We start from the raw sequence: 21523 nt of genomic DNA, 5'->3' as shown, positions 1-21523 counted from the left end.
CTAGAAAAGGTCTGGAGCATGGCAGTGCTTAATACTAGATGAATGAACAAACAGTGAATCTTTTTATGCACATGCAGTCCTCTTAGGTTGTTTTTCTTGTTCCATAGCTGACTACAGCCTTTTTTTTCATTAATCAAATAAACGTTGATACCGTATTGAAAATAATAGTAGTCACTTCTTTTAAAGGTCTCGACGTTATGGTTATTGTTATTATTTGGACATGAATTGCAACAAGTCATATTCACATAACCGTGGATGATAGCCATTTCAGAGCAAGAGGAATGCAGTACACCTATACTGTGTTGGAGAATTAAAGTTCCAAGACATGGTCTAGAAAGAACACAATTTTTCGGAACATAGGATACCTGCTACCTTCTATCCTTAGTATATGATGTAGTAGGCTGGTTCTTTAGATGGAGAGACCCTGGAGAGAAGACTTGCTATCCTCCCAAGCAGCTGCCAATCTTTTCCATCCCAATTTATAAGAGCCTACCTTATAGCAATGCATTTTTAACGTCCTGTCACCTCCTGTGTGGCACCTCTATTGCTGAGGTATTTCATTGACTACCATTACCTATTAGAGTCCCTTGTTCTGAAAGTCCTTAACTACATGATTCCTTTTCTCATTTTATGGGCCCTTTTTAAAGGAATTATAATCTTCCTCCAGGTTCCTTCTTAGTCATTTCCACTCTGTAGGCCAAAGAATTACAGAATCTTGTTAGATAGTATTTTCCCAGGCTGAATCAGGGGAAACTACAGACTCCCCAAGCCTGCTTTTCTGGAAAGTTACTGCACATCCTCTAATGGAAAAGTACAGCAGATCTCTTTTATAGACATAGACGTAGCATATCCAGTGGTTGTTGTAGCCCCTAATCCAGCACCTTCCAGTTTGCCATACCCACTTAAAGTATTCCATTGCCTAACTAAAGAGGAATGACTATTTATTATATAGTTGTATTTATATATTCTGGATATCGTATTCAAAATGAAATCTCATGTTGTTTATCGTGTTCTTTTAGTCTTCAGGAATAAATGGAGTCATTATCCCCTTACAGTTACAGTGAATATTGACTGTCGAATTTTTATTTAAACCTTTAAATCTTATTTTGCTCTGATTATCTTCCGAACCTTTCTTAGCAACTAGTCAGCCTAAGTAGTCCTGAATTGACCATCTATTTTCTGCTCTCTTTTTATTTTATCTGTACTTAATAATTGAGAGGATAGAAAGAAAAGAACCCCCTGGATTTGTATTTTGTACATGCTGTGTGTCTGTAGCATCTCTCCTTTCAGGTCCAGTAAAACAGTGGTATGTGAGTCCATTATCGGCCACATCTTCATGTTTCTCCTTCTCCTATCAGGAGAGCAGAATTATAGCTAAAGATAGTGTCATTGTGAGATTACTATTGCTTTCACTGCAAACTGTTACTTAGTCTGATCATATCAAAATTTGATATTGGATGTATGTTTAGATTATCCCAAAGAACAGGTAGATTTTTTTTTGGTGTGTTAAGGAAGACCCTCCCCCTTTTCATGCTGTTTATAAGCAATAGAGAAAACATGGTCCACCATCATGGGAATTTGCCCACTGCCACTCCAGAGATTATCCCTCTGTAGATATGCACAAGAAAAATAGTTACTCTGGATAATCCTTATCCCTTGAGATTTCATGGTCCATTGTGTTCTAAATTTTAGAATGTTGTTACGACGCCTGCATGTTCAAATAACACTTAGATGTGCCTGCTTTAACAATACCTTTGGTTTATATTACAGTTTATCATCAGCCTTGATAAACTGGATATCTGATAAACTGAAAGGGAAATATTTTCAAACAATATATAGTTTGAAATATATTCTTTTGGTGATAATGGTGTGCTGGGTATTGATGGAATACTGGAAAGTAAATTACAGCTTACCCTGTGAACGTCATAATGCTAACAGTTGAAGCCTATATTTCTAGAGCCTTTCCTTGAGCTCTAAGTATTTTATAGATATTATCTAATCCTAGAAAATCCCTGTACATAGAAAGATAGTATCCCCTTTTTTCTAGGGGGTATTAATGCCCACACTGCTTAAGTGAGTTGCCCAAGGTCACTCAGTGAGTTGTTGGTGAAGCCAGAAATAGAATCCAAGTCTCCTGACTCCCAATTCAGTTTTCTATCCTCGATATAGTTTTCTATCCTCTACATACCCCTGCTCCCTCTCCTGGGAAAAGAAGTTAATCTTCCAGCTATTAATAGCCACCAAATTGGTGGTAGCAGCACAGTGGAGAAAAGTTACTGTCTTTACACTGCAGCATTAGTATAAAAATATCTGGTAATGGAAAATTTGACAAATGTCATGTTAAAGGGAGTGGAAAATTATTTTAAGATCTCATTTATCTAGTTCTCAGAAAAGTAAAATTCCTTAGTAGAACAGGGATCATATTTTTCTTCCTGTTTTTAAATTGTATTTCCTAGAGGGTAATTGTCAACCTAGCCACAGCAGAGTCTATTGTCAACTAACGTAATAAGAATAATGCATGTACTGTTGCTGATTGTTATAAGTGTATTTTCTAACTGGGTTGAAAGTTTGAATTGCTTTATTGAAATACATAGCACTTATTTTATTCAGCTTTCAGTGTTACTTAAGTTATTATTATATTGTAAAGCAAATATAACATCAATTGGGAATTTTACTGCCTAATTTGAAAACATGGTGAGAAATACACATTATAGTTTCTTCCCTGGACAGCACACTCCAAGCAGAGTTAACTTTGTGTCAGGCACCATGAAGTTTACCAGAATGAAATAGGCAAAGCAGAAAAAAAAAGATATTAATTAAAAAATGCAACATAAGTACACTGGAGCTGATCAAGATTATTGTTATGTATTTAATCAAGTCATTATTTTGTACACTAAAAGAAAGTGAGAAGTCTTTATGTACTTAAATATTTAAGCATGTCTAGTATTGTGGGAGTTCACACTTAAGTTCAAACAAAACAATTTGTCTCTTAAGTTTGGAGCAAGGAACAAGAATTCCCCTACTAAAAATCTCTGGACATTATGTTTCTGTTTAAAGATTACTAAACATCTTTAATCAGGAGAATGACATGATCAGAATTATGTTTTAACTGTAAGTGTAAAAGAGGCAGGATTGGTGAAGATTGGGAAATGGAAAGAAAAGGTAAAAATCTAGTTATATGGGACCCACGTGACCGAGAAGGTAGTGGCAAGAGGATAATTAGAAATGAGAGTGTATAGCCATAAAAAAAGAATGAAATAATGCCATTTGCAGCAACATGGATGGACCTAGAGATTATCATACTAAGTGAAGTAAGTCAGAGAAAGACAAATATCATATGATACCACTTAAATGTAGAATATAAGAAAAAAGATACAAATGAACTTATTTACAAAACAGAAAGACTCCCAGACATAAAATACACATTTATGGTTACCAAAGGGGAAAGGAGGGGTAGGGATAAATTAGGAGTTTGAGATTAGCAGATTAAAAACTACGGTATGTAAAATAGGTGAACAACAAGGTCCTACTGTATAGCACAGGTAACTATATTCAATGTCTTATAATAAACCATAATGGAAAAGAATCCGAAAAAGAATATATATATAAAACTGAATCAATTTGCTGTACACCAGAAACTAACAATGTTGTAAACCAACTATACTTCAATTAAAAAAAGAAAGAGAAAAGAAATAAGAGTATAGAATAAGAGGGTCAAGTACAGATCCTTAGAGAAATGTATACATTTACTGGATGCAGTTGATTTTCATAATTGCCCATATCTCAAGATAGCTGTATCTATAAATTAATATTGATATTAGCTACTTAGTATCTATTTTCTGTTGTAGAATTTCTTTATAATGAGTTTATTAACTTTAACGTTATTAGCAATAACTTTTTTCTTTCCAACTGATTTATTTTCTTTTAAATTTTTATCAATTTGGCAGAAAATATACTTATTACTGGGGGTTTTTTTTTCCTCTTCTTAACTGATAAGGTTATTGGAAAGCTATTTAGGCAACATTATTGAACTTCTTTTTAATTTTGTTGAACAGGCACATCTTCGAGTGATTCCAATCTGCTTAAAATTCCTCCACAAAAAAGGACCCGAAGAAAATTAATGCCTTCTCCCTTGAAAGCAAAACATCCCCAAAAATCTACACTGTCTGAAAATATGCCGCTCAATGATTCCCTCAGCAGAGAACTTCAACCCATTGTGTATACTCCAGAAGACTGTAGAAAAACTTCTCAATATCCATCTGCAGTGACCTTATTAAAATCGTCATCACATACTACCAGTTTTCAGGACATCAACTCAAATACAAACAGTGATAATTCTCTGAAAATGTTGTGTGAAGTGGATATCCCTCTCAGCAAGAGAAAAGAATATGGCCAGGAGGATTTGGAGTCTACATTTATTATACGTGAAGACACCAATAGCTTGAAAAGTAAATTACCTGAACAAGAATCACTACCAAACAATAACATTTTACAAAGGTACACAGGACTATTTGCCAATTCTTCTTTTGTTTTATTTACGTAGCCTTTAAACTATTAGCTTTCTTTTTCCTCTGTAGCTGTATTTAAGATCTGTTTCATAGATGAAGTATGCCATCTTGATTACAAAAGTCAGTGTTTTTACCTTCATTAAATCTTAATTGTCTTTCTCTCTAAATATTAATCCACTAACACAATATTGTGAAGTCTTTAATTTTAAAACTTAAGTTGATTGACCCTTGTTAGGCTAGGGGAGACCTTAAGATATATTTAGTTTGTTCTTCATACTCCAGAGTTAAGATGTTACAAGCCATCAATGGATGATTACCAATTGTTTATTATTATTCGTTAATATCTTCACTAAAGGAAATACCACAGTTTCTATTGATGTTTAGCAAACCTCAGCTCACTCTGAAATAGTCGTAAGTCTAAGGTATGGTTGACTGCATGTCATCCAAGCAAAAACATATCCTTCTCACTTAATATGTATATTCACAATTAATCTAAATATGGGAAGAATGATACCTTCACCTTTCTATGCTGTGGGAATGCAGAAATCTATCTATGGTTTAAAAAAGAGAAAAGAAAACCCCAGGCAATCAAGGGAAGTTTATAGTATTGAATAATGTTTTCCTTTATGTATTGAGACAAAATGGTGTTCTAATTATGGAAGTGTATGACCCCTTTTTTCTCCATAGTACAAATCAAAATTACTCTTTTTATTTTTCATTATTTAATATACAGGCTTGCCCCTTCTTCATTCTCAACTAAACATTCTCTGCCTATACCAAGCATAGTACCATCCTACATGGCAATGACTGCTGCTGCCAAAAGGAAACGGAAACTAACAAGGTACATTTAAACATAAACTGGTTCAGGCTTTATACTTATGTAAGATCATCTTTATACTTTGTTTCCTACAACTCTTTTTATTTCTTGTAATTAGACTGTCAATTCACATTTAAGCATACATATAGTAAACTGCTCTGAATGCAGCACTAGTTTTATTTATTTATTTATTTATTTATTTTTAATTTATTTATTTTTGGCTGCACTGGGTCTTTGTTGCTGTGCGTGGGCTTATGCTGCTCTTCTTTGCGGTGCGCGGGCTTCTCATTGCAGTGGTTTCTCTTGCTGCGGAGCATGGGGTCTAGGCGCACGGGCTTCAGCAGTTGTGGCGCGCGGGCTCAGTAGTCGTGGCTCACGGGCTCTAGAGCGCAGGCTCAGTAGTTGTGGCGCACGGGCTTAGTTGCTCTGTGGCATGTGGGATCTTCCCGGACCAGGGCTCAAACCCATGTCCCCTGCATTGGCAGGCGGACTCTTAACCACTGTGCCACCAGGGAAGTCCCAGCACTAGTTTTATATTATCAAAGGGAGATCTTGATAAAGCCCAGATATTTCACTTGATATTTGTATAAAGTATTCCATATTTCAGATTATTAAAAATAAATTTAAGTCTTCTGGCCTTCAAAAAGGTCATTTAATTTTAAGTTTTCTTCTGTTGACAATTTTTACTCATTTGGTATTTCTCCCTTCAGACATTACTGAATTTCTTCAGTCCTAAAATTATTTTAATGGATTTTGATATATGACTAAAATGTGATGAGTGAATAGACTTCTGTTTCTGGCTGTGACATTGTAGCTTATATCAGACCAAGTTTTCCATCAGGAACAATTATAAAAGCTGATAAAATTCAACTAACAGCTGCTTGAAGGCACTCGGGAACAACCAACACAGCCAGGACTCGAGGGTCTAAGATCCCAGAGGAAAGGAAAACAAGTTGTGGAGAACAAGACCTTCCCTGCCTCTTTTTTTCCATTTAGCATTTGCCAGTTCATGGCATCAAATATAGAGGTCAAGCCGAAAATGGAAGCCTATAGCTATCAGCATCTCGCTGAGCTAGGGAAACAAAATCTGTGTAGCTTTTGCCCTCAAGGTATTGGCCAATTTCTAAACTCTGTGGAATAAGAGGCCACGAAACCAACTAAAAGTGGCTGCCAAGAGGCTAAAGTAATAAGCAGAGTTTTGACCTTCTCATGGGACCAGGACACAAAAATTGTTGTTTAGGGATCATCATGGAGAAAAGGCCCTGTTAAACGCCCAAGGTTTTATTTGAAATCTTTGAAGGCCTATGCTTTAGGTAGGAGTAGGGCAAACTGGAAATAGACTGGCTCTTGAAAGCCTGAAACAGACCTTTGACCAGTTCAATCCCTTTTTGGATCAAGGTGATCTATCTCTATTCTGCCTACTTGCCAGAAGAAAATTAAATCATCTCTGAAGAATATACCGCCTCCAGCCTCTACAGTTTTTCATATGCAGTGTTTAGCACTTAAGCAAAAGTTACCAAGAATGCCGGGAGACAGGATGAAATGACTGAAAATCAAGAGAAAAAAAACAAATTAGAGAAGCAGTGATACAGATATTGAGATTATCAGATAGGGACTTCAAAAATTTAATTGTGATTAAGTTCAATAAAATAGATGATAATTTCCCAGAGAACTGGATTCTATTAAAATGAATCAAATGGATATTCTGAACTAAAAAATAGAATATACTGAAATTGCAAACTCAAATCAATTTAACAGATTAAGCATGGCAGAAGAAAGTTTAGTGAACTGTAAGATAGGTTAATAGAAAAATATTCAAACCAATTGCAAAAGTATAAAAAGATAAAAATATAGAGAAGAGCAAAAAGAGACATATGGGACACAATTAAAAAGGTCTAGCATATGTGTATTTTGAGTCCCAGAAAGAAGTGAGAAAAAGAATGGGAAAAAACAGTATTTGAGAAGATGCTGGCTAATAATTTTCCAAAACTGACCAAAGTTGGCAAATCACAGGTTTGAGAAGCAATGCAAACTGCAAGCAGCATTAATACAAAGAGAAACATACCTAGGTACATGGCAGTAAAACAGCTAAAAATTAAAGACACGGAAAAAAATCTTAAATATATTGAGTTATATGACATGAAGCCCATTATATAGTCTTTATATCCTGTAACATAGAATGCAATGACAAGATACAGTGAGTGGTTAAATTGTAAAATGGATCTGACTTGCTTTACCATTTTTCTTTAACATGTGATCATGGAGAGAAGAGCATACGATCTTAAGATAACTCTTTTTTAAGTTTCCTATATTCCACCGTGGACATGTTATCATCCGGGCTAGTGCTAACAAATTTACAAACAGCCTATTTATTTATGCCACATAGAGTATCATCTCATAGTTGCGTTTAGCATCTGTCCAAAGTACCCTCCAAAGTACCAGCAGAGTCTTGAAATGTTTATGTTTAAAATTCATGGATTGATTTTTCCTGAATGTCTCTGACTATCCATGACATTTACAATTTTGTATTTTGCTGTGTCACAAATTTGAATTGTGCAATTAGTCGTATATGGGAATCAGTCACTTAGCCTAGCTAACCACCATCATCTGTTTTATCCATCTTGTCACTAATTTTCATTGTGAGTCATGTTATTCTTTTCTTTAATTAATGCTGGGGACTTTTCTTGTTCTTCACTGGTAACACGCTCTGCTGTTGTAACTAAGATGTAACAAAAGTTTATAGCTAAGAATAACTTTTAAATGTAAACATAGTCATTATCAAAACCAAAAGATTTTTCAAGAAATGTCCTGGTATGTAAATTGTGTATTTGGAGTGGGTTTAGATGAGTTAAAGGGCTTCCGAAATAATATTAAAGGACAACTAAAGAAAGTAAGATTTCTCATAGCCTATTAATTGCTCTGTTACATTCCCTCTGGTACCAGTAATTAGATCCTGCCATTAACTAAGGTTAAAAGAGATTAATGCTAGAAATGTACATAATTACTTTTTAAAAGAATCTTCCTTTCCCCCAATTAAATCTACATGAGCTTGAGAGTAATGGACTCTGGTATTTTCCACTTAACAACTTTATGTACATATTTAGGTGTGTGTATATTTTGTTATGGTTTTTAAAAATGAGGAACGGCTCCATGTATATAATTACTTTTTTTTTTTATCAGTTTTTCTCTCAAAAGAAAAAAAAAAAAAAATTAGCATTTAGAAGCACTGGATATTCCAGAAACCAACCAGACTGAATTTTTTAGTAACTACTGAAATTGAGAATATCAGATGTGTAATCATTTCAATTTATATAATCACTGTAACAGACTATTTCAACTAAATGTATCAATTTACCAAATGCACAAATATATATGTAAATTTTTACTTATAAATTATATTTATTAATTTGGGGATTTGTTTGCTTTGTGTCTATTTGGTTGGTTGGTTTTTTGTTTGTTCCACAGTCTTTCTTGGCGCTCAAAAGTGGTCTCACACCTACATACATTTTTGGTTTATTTTGAAAAATGTCTATGATTCCAACTAGAAATTATCTCCACTGAAAGAATATGAGATGCATTATGTTTATCAAGCAAAAATATTATACCTATGTAAGGGAACAAAAGACTAATCTTAACTTTTATTAATAGTTATGGAAATACATTTGGCATACAACTAGAAGATTCTGTAGGTTTCTTCTCAAAACAGTCTTTAAAATAATTTGAATTTGTACCCATACCAATTTTAGGTCTTTTTATTTTGTGATCTAATATAAATCTAACATAAATTTATAACAAATGTTAAATATTTTATTAGTTGACTATGTTACCTAAATCCTAAAAATGTTTGAGTGTGTTTTACTTATATATAAATACATAACTTATTTGATTAGGCTTTGATTTCATTCCTAGAAATGTGAGTTTTATTCAAATAGATTTATTCAAAACCCTGATTTTCAAATAAAAACAAACTGTGAGTGAAAACAAAGGTCTTAGAACTAACCAAAGTGAAGAATCATACCATAAAATAATAAAGAAAACCTTAAGATATATTGCAGGGAAAACAACCCTCATCAAAAGTAACCAGTGACATTGGTCTTTACACTTGAAGACATAAAATCACCAAATGACCCAAAGACAGCTGAGATTATATATATATATAATCAAAACTGTGTGTTTTAGTATCCAAAATAGATTTATAGTAACTTAGTTTATTTGGCACCATTTGTGAATAGAAAATTTCTACAACTGAATTTGTTTACTTTCGTAACACAGGTACTTCTCTGTAACCATTTTGGGAAGATATTTGCATTCTTGAACAGAGCTGGCAAAATCATCATTATGAACACCATAATCATTTCTCTTACAGGCTCTAGAAAATTTAGATACATAGGTTGACTTATTTTTCCCAGCATTCACTGTTCTTATACCCATTTTTCTTTGCTAACATATTAAATTGCCATTTCTGACTACTTTCAATGAGCATATAACCCATATTCTCCTGTTCCACAAACATAAACCCACATCACTTTACCACACGTTTAGGGTTGCCAGAACCAGTTGTTGCCATAAAGGGAAGCCTCCAATTGTTAATCCAACTGACAATCAAATTAATATCAACTTGTAAAATGGTATATAATATCTTGACTAGCCAGAAATTTCCTAAAATTAGCTTATTTGAATCAGTGTGGAACGGGATGTTCATCTCCCACTTTGACCTCCAACCCTGCCTGCTAAAACTTGATCCTCTGTAGGACTGGGAAGGGTTGGATTGCTATTTTTCAGGACCCAGATCAATCTCATCTCATCCACAAAATCTTCCATTTTTCTTTCTTCTTCTAAACTCAGGAACCTGTGGCTTCTTGTAGTTTGAAAACCTGTGGTGCTGTTTTTTTTACTCTGCCTTGTATTATTTTGTGTATTGGTCCTATTTTTCCCCCATCTCCCCATATATCTATTATGTAAGTTTTCAGGACATGGTTTGTTTGTGCCTTACTCACTTGTATATCCTGTGACATGAGGCCACAATAGGTGTTTAGTAATATGTCAACTCAAATTGAGTTAGAAATTTGACCCATTAATAACATGAGAGTGATATAAATTTTTGAAGACAAAACAAATGAAAATAGGTCATTCTTTTCATTTCACGTTCTATAATTGCAATAATCAGAGAGACATTCTCTTTCCATTACCATGCGTTGATTTAAAAACAAGGTTTGCAAACAATCTCACCTGTTCATATTCCCCAGATTAGGGGTTTTGTAATCTGAGATTAGTTTTTCACCTCTTGCAATGTGCTCCTAATCTCTACACTTTGAATAACAGTGCTTGCATGCAGTCCAGCACAGCACCCTGAAATGTTCTGTTAAAGAATTGTGACATACACCTCTACTCATAATCTCCAATTTGAATAAACGTCATTAAAATCACACACTGCTAAACTTCCCTATGGGCCAAAAATTTATTTAGTATCTCCAATTACTTCTATGGGATTTTACAACTTAATATTTTAGTATTTCACTTTTTCTTTAATCATTATTGAATGTAGAATATGTATTTGAACTTAGAGATATAAAAAAAGACTTTACTAAAATAAAAATTTTCCCTTGAAGCTCTACATCAAATACCTCACTAAGTGCTGAGGTAAATTCTGGATCTGCCAAGCGTGTTCACCAAGATAATTCAAGTGATAAGCACTTCCAAGAAAACAGACCAACAATGGGTATGTCTCAGCTCTTATTTTGATATTTAATAACATGATTAACTAACATATGTATAGTACTTTGCATATTTTTACAGTGTTTCCATGAGAGTCTCCTTTTATGTACTCATCACCTTTATTATTGTACATGGTGACTGTGGTTACCCCTGTTACAGATAAGAAAACTCTAGACACAAAATAGAAAGCATGCTCACCCAAGATCACAGAGATATTTCATGATAGAGCCAGAACCCAGAACTGGATCTCCTAACTCTATATTCTGTACCCTTTTTGTTATCCATACTGCCTCGTATTGCAGAAGAGTGGGTAAATAATTTAACTAATAATTGAAATAATTAACTATGTTATTTAATAGGTTAGTGATTAAGTATATTTTACAGATAAACTATATCCACTTGAAATTTTTCTCTTAGCCTATTATTTTTAATAATTTGGCCTCTGATTCATTTGTGCAATTATTGTGAGGTTCCAGTCTATACGTAGTTACAATCATATTTTAACTCCAATTAGCAAGTTGAAAAAAAATGCTGATGGTGGTGATTACATCCTCTCAATTGCATATGGAGGTGACATGAGTCCATGGTAAGGAAACATCTTCAGTGAAACTAGAGGTATATAGCACCCACCAATTTCTAGGCCTTTGTGTCCAGACCTGTGTTTCTCTGACACTGTAGTTCCTAAGACTTCAATCAGGAAGTATTTATTTACTATGCAGTCACTATGTGCTAGGTTCTGTGATGAATATAAAGATCATTAAGACCCAGTTTGGTTCTTCTCTAAAGGAACTTATAATTATAGCACTTGGAATTTAAAGGGGTTTCATGAGATAACGAGTATGTCTAAGAATAACATGAAAACTATTATTAATTTTTTTTCTGTCAATGCTTTTTCATTAGAGTAATATAAAATTTCTCAATAGCTTTGCCAAGCTGCATTGATAAATCCTTACATCTTGTGGTGCCCAGTGACAGTTGTTTACCTTAAGCTCAATGGAAATGTCTTTCATGCAGATTTAAAAATCAAACAATGAAGTCCTGAAAAGAAGAATTTACTGTGATTATTTGGTTCAACATGCCATATTTAATAATGTTTAACATTGTGTATATGCAGTTGTTGTAGATATGTACTGTCCCATTGGTCTTCTGAAAAAGTTCTCCAGGAAGTCATAATCCTGCAACCAAATAATAAATTTATGATAATTCTCAAATAATAGAGACTTAGGTTTCCTAATATGCTTATTTTCTAAGAATAGTATAAAATGCATCAAATATCTTATATGTAAAGAGAGATGAATAATCTATAGAGAAAACAGTAGGAGAGAATACTAAACTACAGTACTTGCCAAAGAGGAAAGATTATGTCTTGTTAAGGATAATGGAGCACTTAGAAAAAGGTATTAGTTTAAGGGAATATAATGGTTTATGTACATTAGGATATCCAAGTGAAAGTGGCCAAATACACATCAGGAATTACTAGAAGAATAAAAGAGAACTGGTGCTGCCTTCCTTAGAATGTATTCAACTGACTCCAACTAACTGTGTACAAATTAAAAAGAAAAAAAAAAAGGAACATCAGTGGGAAAGAAGGAAACTCTGTTTACTGAGCATTTAGAGAAATAAGAAATAGTGTCAAGAGAATATGTGCCCCTAAAACTAAAACCTAATGTGACCAAGAAAATGGATGAGAGGTTAGACAGACCCATAAAGAAGTCAGTGGCCCCCTTTTGTAACAACACTTCGTTGAGTAGAGAATCATTGTGAACACTGAAGAAGAACCAGAAGAGTGGACATAGATAGATGGAACGCATTTTAAAGGTAGCCGTGAAAGGAAAGAGAGCTATGGGATCAGGGTCAGCACGTTGAGAAGTACTGGACCCAAACGATACTTCTAAATTGGAAAAATATGGAAGTTTGAAAGTCCTAGGGAAATAATCCAAAGAATGAAAAAAAAATTGATGATGCACAAAAGAAAGGGAGCAATGTTCACAGAAGTAGTCTTTCCTTAGTTCAAGAACAGAAGTAAATGTGGTAGTTTATTCACTGACTTCACTTGATAGCTTTGGGGCAGGGGAAGGGGAGTACGTACATGCGCACTAAAACTTCAGTTTACAATGTGGAGAAATGAATTTCTACTTTCAAACCAAGGGTATTAATGTTTCTTTGTTGGTGTTCTGTTTTAAATTATGTTAATTAACAGCTGTGAAGTTTAACGAATGGTGAAAATTCTTTTTGAATGATACTTTTACCATATTTATATATCTTTTTATTTCTTCTCTAGAATATAAAAGAAACATCCATAAAGTAAAGCCAAGCATGGTTAGAAAATTTGGAAGAAGTATTTCAAAAGGAAATCTAAGATAAGTCTCTTCAAAATCAAGGGAAATGAAATTGACAAGTCAGCTTTTAAAAGGGTTTGTTGCCAGTACCCTTTCAGAAACTTCTTAAAAATCTTTGAAAGAAGACCATCTTAAAAGCTAGGTTTACCCAAATACCTTCAGCAAGCAGAAAATGAAATTCCTTCTGTTTTGTTCTTTTGTATTCTAAGCAAACGTAAAATTTCAACAGAAAACGTGTGTTTTAAGTTTCTAAGATATTTGCTACCCTTTAAAATTCCTAAGTCAGTATGGTGGCAGCTCAGTTTTACTATGCTACAACAAGTTGATTAGGACATTTTAGAAAATAGTAGACTTAAATTATCTTTACTGTTTTTTTAAAATAAGGAGAATTTTAGGAGTGATAAAAGTATGACCCAGGATTTATTTGGTCTTTTCTTTCCAAAAATACTTTGATGTACAAATGTACGTATATGTGCCCATAAAGTTGTTGTAAATATTATTTAAGTAGTCTTCATGAATAAAATACTAATATTGTTTCTCACTACTAGATACATTAAAGATGTAGATTTTATAGTGCTTGCTTTTCTGTCTCGTGACTACCCCTTACACACCTTAAACTATTATTTTTTTATAAAATGTTAATTTTGTATATTTGCATTTCAGATTAGCTCAAGATATGTGGCACTAGAACCAAACCTGAAAATAATCCATAGGTTCCTTAATGATAATGAGAAGATGTTTTAATCATTTTCTCTGCTATACGAAGTACGTGGAGCTGCAACTTAATCTTATGTCCTTGTTCACCTGCTTTGTTTGGCTTGTTTATCTTCTGAATACAACAAGTATTTGGTTAAATGAACTTCTAATTTCATATGGCCTAGGACCTGTCCCATCAAAGCAAACAACCATTTAACAACCAGCTGCAAATTTTAGACCTTTCCGTTATTAGTCATGTTTTTCAAATCAAAATCTAGTTGAGAGAGTATGAGATGGAATAATGATCTTTGAAGTTCCTTCCACCTGTGACACTCATAATTCCATGTTCATAAAAGTATACCTAGGATCTGCTGTAGGGAGAACAACCATAGACAATTTTTGTTTTCCCTTTGTCATTAGGCCTTTGGTTGTGTCGCCTATTTATCAGTTACATTAGCATCTTTATTATTCCTTTCCATCTATTTTAGGTAATTATATGTTTCAAAAGAAATCTTTTTGCCACATACTGATGAATGGCTAGCTAGCAGGATTAAGTGACCCTACCTCGTGGTCCACCTCACACCATAAGACGTGAGTGATTTTCTTATATGCCATTTTTATCAGCTAGGGATTTCACCTTCTGTAAAAGTTACTAACAACGCCTTTGCAATGCAACCACATTAAGGGGAAATTAGAGAGAATAAATAGTAATGAATGTGGGAAAGGAAAACTGTGGAATATATGAATAAGGAAAAAATTCATGCATTTAAACTAAAACAAGGTGCTATTTAATAAGTCACTAGAAAGCAATTTTTAAATGAACTTCTGTAAAAATAGACCAATCATAAATATATGGCTAAATGAATTTTTACAAAGTGAACAAACCCACTAACCAGCCCTCAGATCAAGGAATAGAGAATTATCAGAATTCTAGAAGCCTCTCTTGTATCCCACCTCCCTCTAAGGGTGACCACTATCCCGGCACCATAGACTGATTTTTAACTAAAATAATTTATCTTTATTTTTGTTAAAAAAACAATATGTTATTCCAGAAAGAACTGTAAACAATAAAAATGTGCTTCCTCCTCCCCCCTCCGCTACCAATATCATTCCCAGTTGTAACCACTGCTAATAGTTTAGGTACCCTGCCCAGTCATTTATTTTATTCATATGCAAACCTATATACTTGGTTTTTTATTTAAAAAAAAGTATCATACTATTTGGTTTGCAATTTGTTTTTTTATTCTCATTTGAAAGCAGCATGGGCATCTTTGTAAAATTTTTAACTGTGAACTTTATAAATACTGCTATCACAGATTGATTGCTCTTAGTGACAGGTGACAACAAATAATTTTCATGAGGCAAATCAAAGATCAGAGAGAAACATAGATGATGCTGTCTCTTCTGACTAACACCGTATGCCGTTTCTGAGAACATTTTGGAGTATCCACTAGAACTTGTACATCATGATGTCCAAAGTATAGTCCACAGAACATGGCTCACCTGGATACTCTCTGCCAAGGAAAGGGTTCCGTGTCAAAGAAGAGTGGGGATGGCAGCATGCCAGGACGAGGACCGTGCACGCTGACAGTATAAGCCCCTGATGTCTTGCAGTCAGAATCTTACTTGGTTTAACCCAGTGACTCCCAAATTCCTTTGAAACATAGAGCTCTTAAAAAAAATGTTTAATGGAGGATAGTACAATGAACCCTCATATAATCATAATACTGAGTCCAATTACCAAATTTTTCCACATTTGTCTGGAATATCCCTTTTTTCCCTTGTTTTTCTTCCTTTGCTGGAGTGTTTTAAAGCACCCCAGATATCACTTCATTTCATCACTGTACACTTGTTTATGAATCTGAAAATATGGGCCTATTCTTATTTAATACAAAAAAAGAATGCATCCTTTTATTAAAGCACTCCTGGTGATATGCCTAAGAACATCCTTTGAACAATGTTCTGGATTAATAATGGCTATATATACAATGGAATATTACTCAGCCATAAAAAGAAATGAAATTGAGTTATTTCTAGTGAGGTGTATGGACCTAGAGTCTGTCCTACAGAGTGAAGTAAGTCAGAAAGAGAAAAACAAATACCATATGCTAACACATATATATGGAATCTAAGAAAAAAAAAAAAGGTCATGAAGAGCCTGGGGGCAAGACGGGAATGAAGACACAGACCTACTAGAGAATGGACTTGAGGATATGGGGAGGGGAAGGGTAAGCTGGGATGAAGTGAGAGAGTGGCATGGACATATATTCACTACCAAACGTAAAATAGATAGCTGGTGGGAAGCAGCCGCATAGCGCAGGGAGATCAGCTCGGTGCTTTGTGACCACCTAGAGGGGTGGGATAGGAAGGGTGGGAGGGAGGGAGACGCAAGAGGGAAGAAATACGGGAACATATGTATATGTATAGCTGATTCACTTTGTTATAAGGCAGAAACTGACACACCATTGTAAAGCAATTATACTCCAATAAAGATGTTTTAAAAAAAAAAAATCGACAGAGGATTAGAGAATAGAATAGAGTTATGATGGTAAGGGTTTAACTCAAGAGAGTTATGTGCCAGTTTGGAGCAACCACTTTCCACACACTAATGCTAACTCCACCAGTCTTTCTCTTTCATTTTTACTAAATTTAAGACTTACTTAAAACAAAGTTTGGTTTTTGTAGAATAACATATTAAAAAGTAAGTTTATATTATGCTTTCCTACTTTTGTAAATTAGTTGGAGTACTTGTTCTTATGTGCCTGGATATTGTATTAACTTTGTTTACATGCCAAAAGGTAGGTACAGTACACACCAGGTATGATGAACGACAGTTAGCTCTGCTATAACAGGGCATATGTGTTCCTAAAAATCACTGAGCTATGCCTAATTGTGCAATGAAACCACAGGGCTTATGGGGCAAATGGGGTTAGGGGCGCAGCACTCAAAAGCTTTGTCATTGGTACAGTAAAGAAAGACCGAACCCTAATATAAACAGCCAGTTTTACATGTGAAGCATTTAATAAATGCATAAATACTACTCTAATTATGGCACTTTGCCTTGAAAAAGAAGTGAAGTTTGCTCGTGGAAGCGGGTGTAGGAGAGTTGCAGCATGTGGGTTAAAATGAAATGATGACAGGCCAGCCGGTGATCTGAATCAGGTAGAAATTTGTAACACCAGATGTGGATGGCTGTGGCGCATTGTTCTTGAGAGGTGTGTGTGTTTTGTGCACTCCTCCATGGCTTGGTTCACCTGCGTGCAGTTTTCTATGTTCACCTAATGTTTCATTTGGATGAAATCTCTCATAAACAAATGCAAAATGCACATTATGCTCAAATTGTTCCCTGATATAATAAATGGTGTTGGAGCAAAATCATGTTTTCAAAATAGTTATAGCAGAACTAACTATAAATATTGAATTTTTGCTTAATAATCTAAAAATGGATTAGTATTCATAAAAAATGTATTTTATTTTAAATGATCCTTTGGTTCTTTCACATTTGAATAACTTGGATATCTAAGGTAACTGCTCAATTAGAGCTTTGGTATTAGTGGAGATGCAAGTTCTAGAATCAGATCAGACATTTTAACCTTGCCTTGAGAGAGACTTCCAGTCACAGGCCTTATATAGCGTCCCATCATTTGTGAAGGAGCCATCAGTCAATAGCTCTTAATAGTAGTCTTACTTTTTTGGGCTCTTATCATGTGATAATCGCTTTAAGTGCATTTTTCATTTATTCCTCACCACAAGCCTTTAAAGTAGATGTTACAGACTCACAGTCCCTCATTTACAATTCTAAAAATTCACAAATTTTGAAAATCAGGAGTTTTTCGTTTTCGTAATTTTTGGCCATAAAATCTTACGTCCACTAATGTGAGACTATTGATGGTCTTTATTTATCCCACCTAGTATGAACATTTAAAGTTTATACTAAGAAAGTTCATACTGCAGAAATATTAATGTCTGATTATGAGGTGTTGCCTCAGACCCCATAGGTGTTGTTATATAAGTACACCATGTATATTATATTGCTTTTCTTAAACAAAAACTTTTGAATTTCCAATCTCCTAGCCACAGTTATTTCACATGATGGTTTATAGACAAAATGTATTTATTCTTCTACTTAGAAAAGAAGAAGATGACACTTAGAAAAGTTAATTTGCCAAAGATCACAGTAGCAGAGTTGGGACTTGGAACTCAGCTTGGTACAAAAGAGTTGCTGTTATCCCTAGTTGATACACTGCCTCCATCTACAGTGGGGCTAATACTCTGCATAGAGAGAGAGAGAGAGAGAGAGAGAGAGAGAGAGAGAGAGAGAGATAGACAGACAGACAGATAGATAGATAGATAGATAGATAGATAGATAGATAGATAGATAGATAGATAGATAGATAGATAGGTAACTATACAAAAAGCATCTGCCACAGAAAACAAATTCCCCTCCCATGGTCATCTGTGATTTGGTAGAAAGTTTTATTCAATGCATTTTATAGTTATAATTAAATTATGTTTAGCTCGTATTGTTTATATCAAAAACAAAAACAATTTAAAGTATTATTAGTAAAATATTAGTAGCAGTCTTTAATATCACTGAAGGCATTCACAAATCCTATGGATTGATTTTTCAAGGACAATTTTATGTGTGTCTTTTGCAATCAAAATATCACATAGTATTACTTGTTGCATATTCACAACTTGCTCATAAGTTGTTGGCAACTACTCAAGATATATTATAAAATCACTGGTTTATATTCTGAATGTTTTTGCGTTAAGACTCTATAATCAAAGTCTGAAGACACAACTTGGACACTAAGACAAAATACAACCTTGTGTTTCAGGAATCAGCACAGGACAATTGTTTGTGAAATGTATATGTAGAGTACTAAGTTCTTCCTCTCCTGTAACTTCCCCCAAAAGGCAGTAGTTGACAGATAGTCCATACTTCTCAGAGTGAACATCATTTAAGAAACCACTCAAACTTTGCAAATGGCAGATTCTGCATAAAAGCCAGTGTAGGGATTAGTCCATCAAAGAGCTGTCAGGAAGGGTTAGTTCTGAGATATTTCTGTCATGTGTGTGTATCTAAAGCAGACGTAAGACAAAATAAGCCAGGAGCCATGATAAAAAAAAAAAATTTAAGAATGAAAAAGTAGTTTATTCTCATACTTTCAAACAGATGGAAGGTGAAAGATGTATGTTTGGTATAATTAAGATTAGTGACATGAGAGGAAAACAGTTCTATGATCAAGACTTTGGACAGAAATACTGTCCTCAGCCTCATTTCTCATCCCTGCAGAATATTCTTATTCTCTACAAGCCACCTCTCAAATATAAAATGTTGGGAATCCTTTTTAATACCACCACCCTCTGCACACATTCCTTTCCCATTCTCCCTTCATGTGGCTGTTTCAGAATCACGTGGTTTTTTTTAAAATTATTATTCCCTCCTGTTCTTCCTAATAACAATTATTAATATCAGGTAACTCCCACCCCAATTCTCAGTCAGTTCAAAATGCTACCTGAAAATGTTCCAAGTGCATTGCTCCCCTGAATTCTTCATATCAGATAAAAAATATTAATCTATTTTGAACTAAGCCTGAAAGATCATCACCTGACTGCTCTTACTATATGTTCTCCTCTCTGCCTCCTTCCTTTGCTTTCTCCAAATAAATCTACCTTCATTCCACCTCCCCATTCAATTTCAAGTCAGCTGAGCCATTGACTCCCCAGTTAGCTCTGCCCCTACAGTTTGAAGAGAATCTACTCACTCAAAATACATCCCCAGCAGCCAACAACCTTTTTACTGTCTTGTGCTACACAGCACCGCCTAAAATGCCCCCAACTGAGAAAAAAGTCCCCAGCTACCACTGAGCTTGATAGATAACTACAGTGGGGTTTTTGCCTGTAAAAAAGATATTTTCCAAGTTTGAGTGTGTGTTTTTAAATATTGGCGTCAATGTTAGAGGGCCTCTATTTTTTTTTTCCAAAACTTCAACTTAAGCTCTTTCAGCTATCATCATTTTACCTATAAAATTTGGTTCTCTGTATGATTTAAAGGCCAAAGTGAATTTCTAACTTTTCGTTATCAACTTCACTTGCGTTGCAGTGTTGTTGAGATTCATTTTGCCACACATCTTGGAACCATATTTCTTGTAGGTCTTTAGTTAATTACCAAATTTTGTTCATTCTTACTAGCCTTTACTTTTCTTCCCCAAAACACGTATAATTTAAACCTGTAACCTCTCTTCATTATACTATATAATTATTCAAATGTTTTGCAAGTTAGATTATCAAGTATTTATACATGTCCACAGAGTCGTCATTCTGACATTTCAGTAATATAGCAGACATTTGTTTTGCCTGGTCCACCTAATCTGAGTTTGATGAGACGATCTCACTTTTTCTTTGGGAGACCACTCTTCCTCAGTGAGTTCCTAATGGAACTATCTCTGCACACACACACACACACACACACACACACACACACACACACATTCCCCCAGCCCATCATAACCACTCAGTGTAGTCCATCTTCCTGATAACAATAATTGGTCCCAAGAGGACATCTGATCCAAAATTCAGAGTTTTCCCAGTCTTCCTTGATAAGTGGTACTGGGAGAACTGGACAGCTATATGTAAAATAATGAAATTAGAACATTCTCTAACACCATATACAAAAATAAATTCAAAATGGATTAAAGACCTAAATGTAAGACCAGATACTGTAAAACTCCTAGAGGAAAACATAGAATATTCTTTGACATAAATCGTAGCAGTATTTTTTGGACCCGTCTCCTAAAGCAAAGGAAATAAAAGCAAAAATAAACAAATGGGACCTAATTAAACTTGAAAGCTTTTGCACTGCAAAGGAAAACGATTGATGAAAGGAAAATACAACCTACTGAATGGGAGAAAATATTTGCAAATGACATGACCAACAAGGGATTAATATCCAACATATATAAACAGCTCATACAACTCAACATCAAAAAAACAAACAACCTGATTAAAAAATGGGCAGAAGAACTGAATAGACATTTTTCTAAAGGGGAAATGGAGAAGGCCAAAAGGCACATGAGAAGATGCTCAACATCACTAATCATCAGAGAAATGCAAATCAAAACCACAATGAGGTATCACCTCACACTTGTCAGAATGGCTGTCATCAAAAAAGAACACAAATAACAAATGTTGGCGAGGATGTGGAGAAAAGGGAACCCTCATACACTGTTGGTGGGAATGTAAATTGGTGCAGCCACTGTGGAAAACAGTATCGAGGTTTCTCAAAAAACTAAAAATAGAACAACCATATGATCCAGCAATTCCACCTCTGGGTATATATCTGAAAAAAAGAAAAAAAACATTACTTTGAAAAGATACATGCACTCCAATGTTCACAGCATCATTATTTACAATTGCCACGATAAGGAAGCAACCTAAGTATC

General features: G+C 34.5%; 1 protein-coding gene across 1 annotated transcript in view; it reads left to right on the top strand.

The window, feature by feature from the left end:
* KIF18A (kinesin family member 18A) overlaps nt 1-13404 on the top strand; it is a 77355-nt gene extending 63951 nt beyond the window's left edge. The window contains exons 14-17 of the mRNA XM_061203188.1: nt 4056-4497; nt 5242-5349; nt 10935-11044; nt 13322-13404. Of these exons, the coding sequence (XP_061059171.1) occupies nt 4056-4497; nt 5242-5349; nt 10935-11044; nt 13322-13404 (743 nt within the window). The remainder of the gene's footprint in view (nt 1-4055; nt 4498-5241; nt 5350-10934; nt 11045-13321) is intronic.
* The last annotated feature ends 8119 nt before the right edge of the window (nt 13405-21523 follow it).

This window comes from Eubalaena glacialis, chromosome 10 (genome assembly GCF_028564815.1).
Source record: "Eubalaena glacialis isolate mEubGla1 chromosome 10, mEubGla1.1.hap2.+ XY, whole genome shotgun sequence".
In the NCBI taxonomy this organism is placed as follows: Eukaryota; Metazoa; Chordata; class Mammalia; order Artiodactyla; family Balaenidae; genus Eubalaena; species Eubalaena glacialis.
Note: the sequence above shows the minus strand (reverse complement) of the source record. Positions and strands in the feature narration are given on the sequence as shown.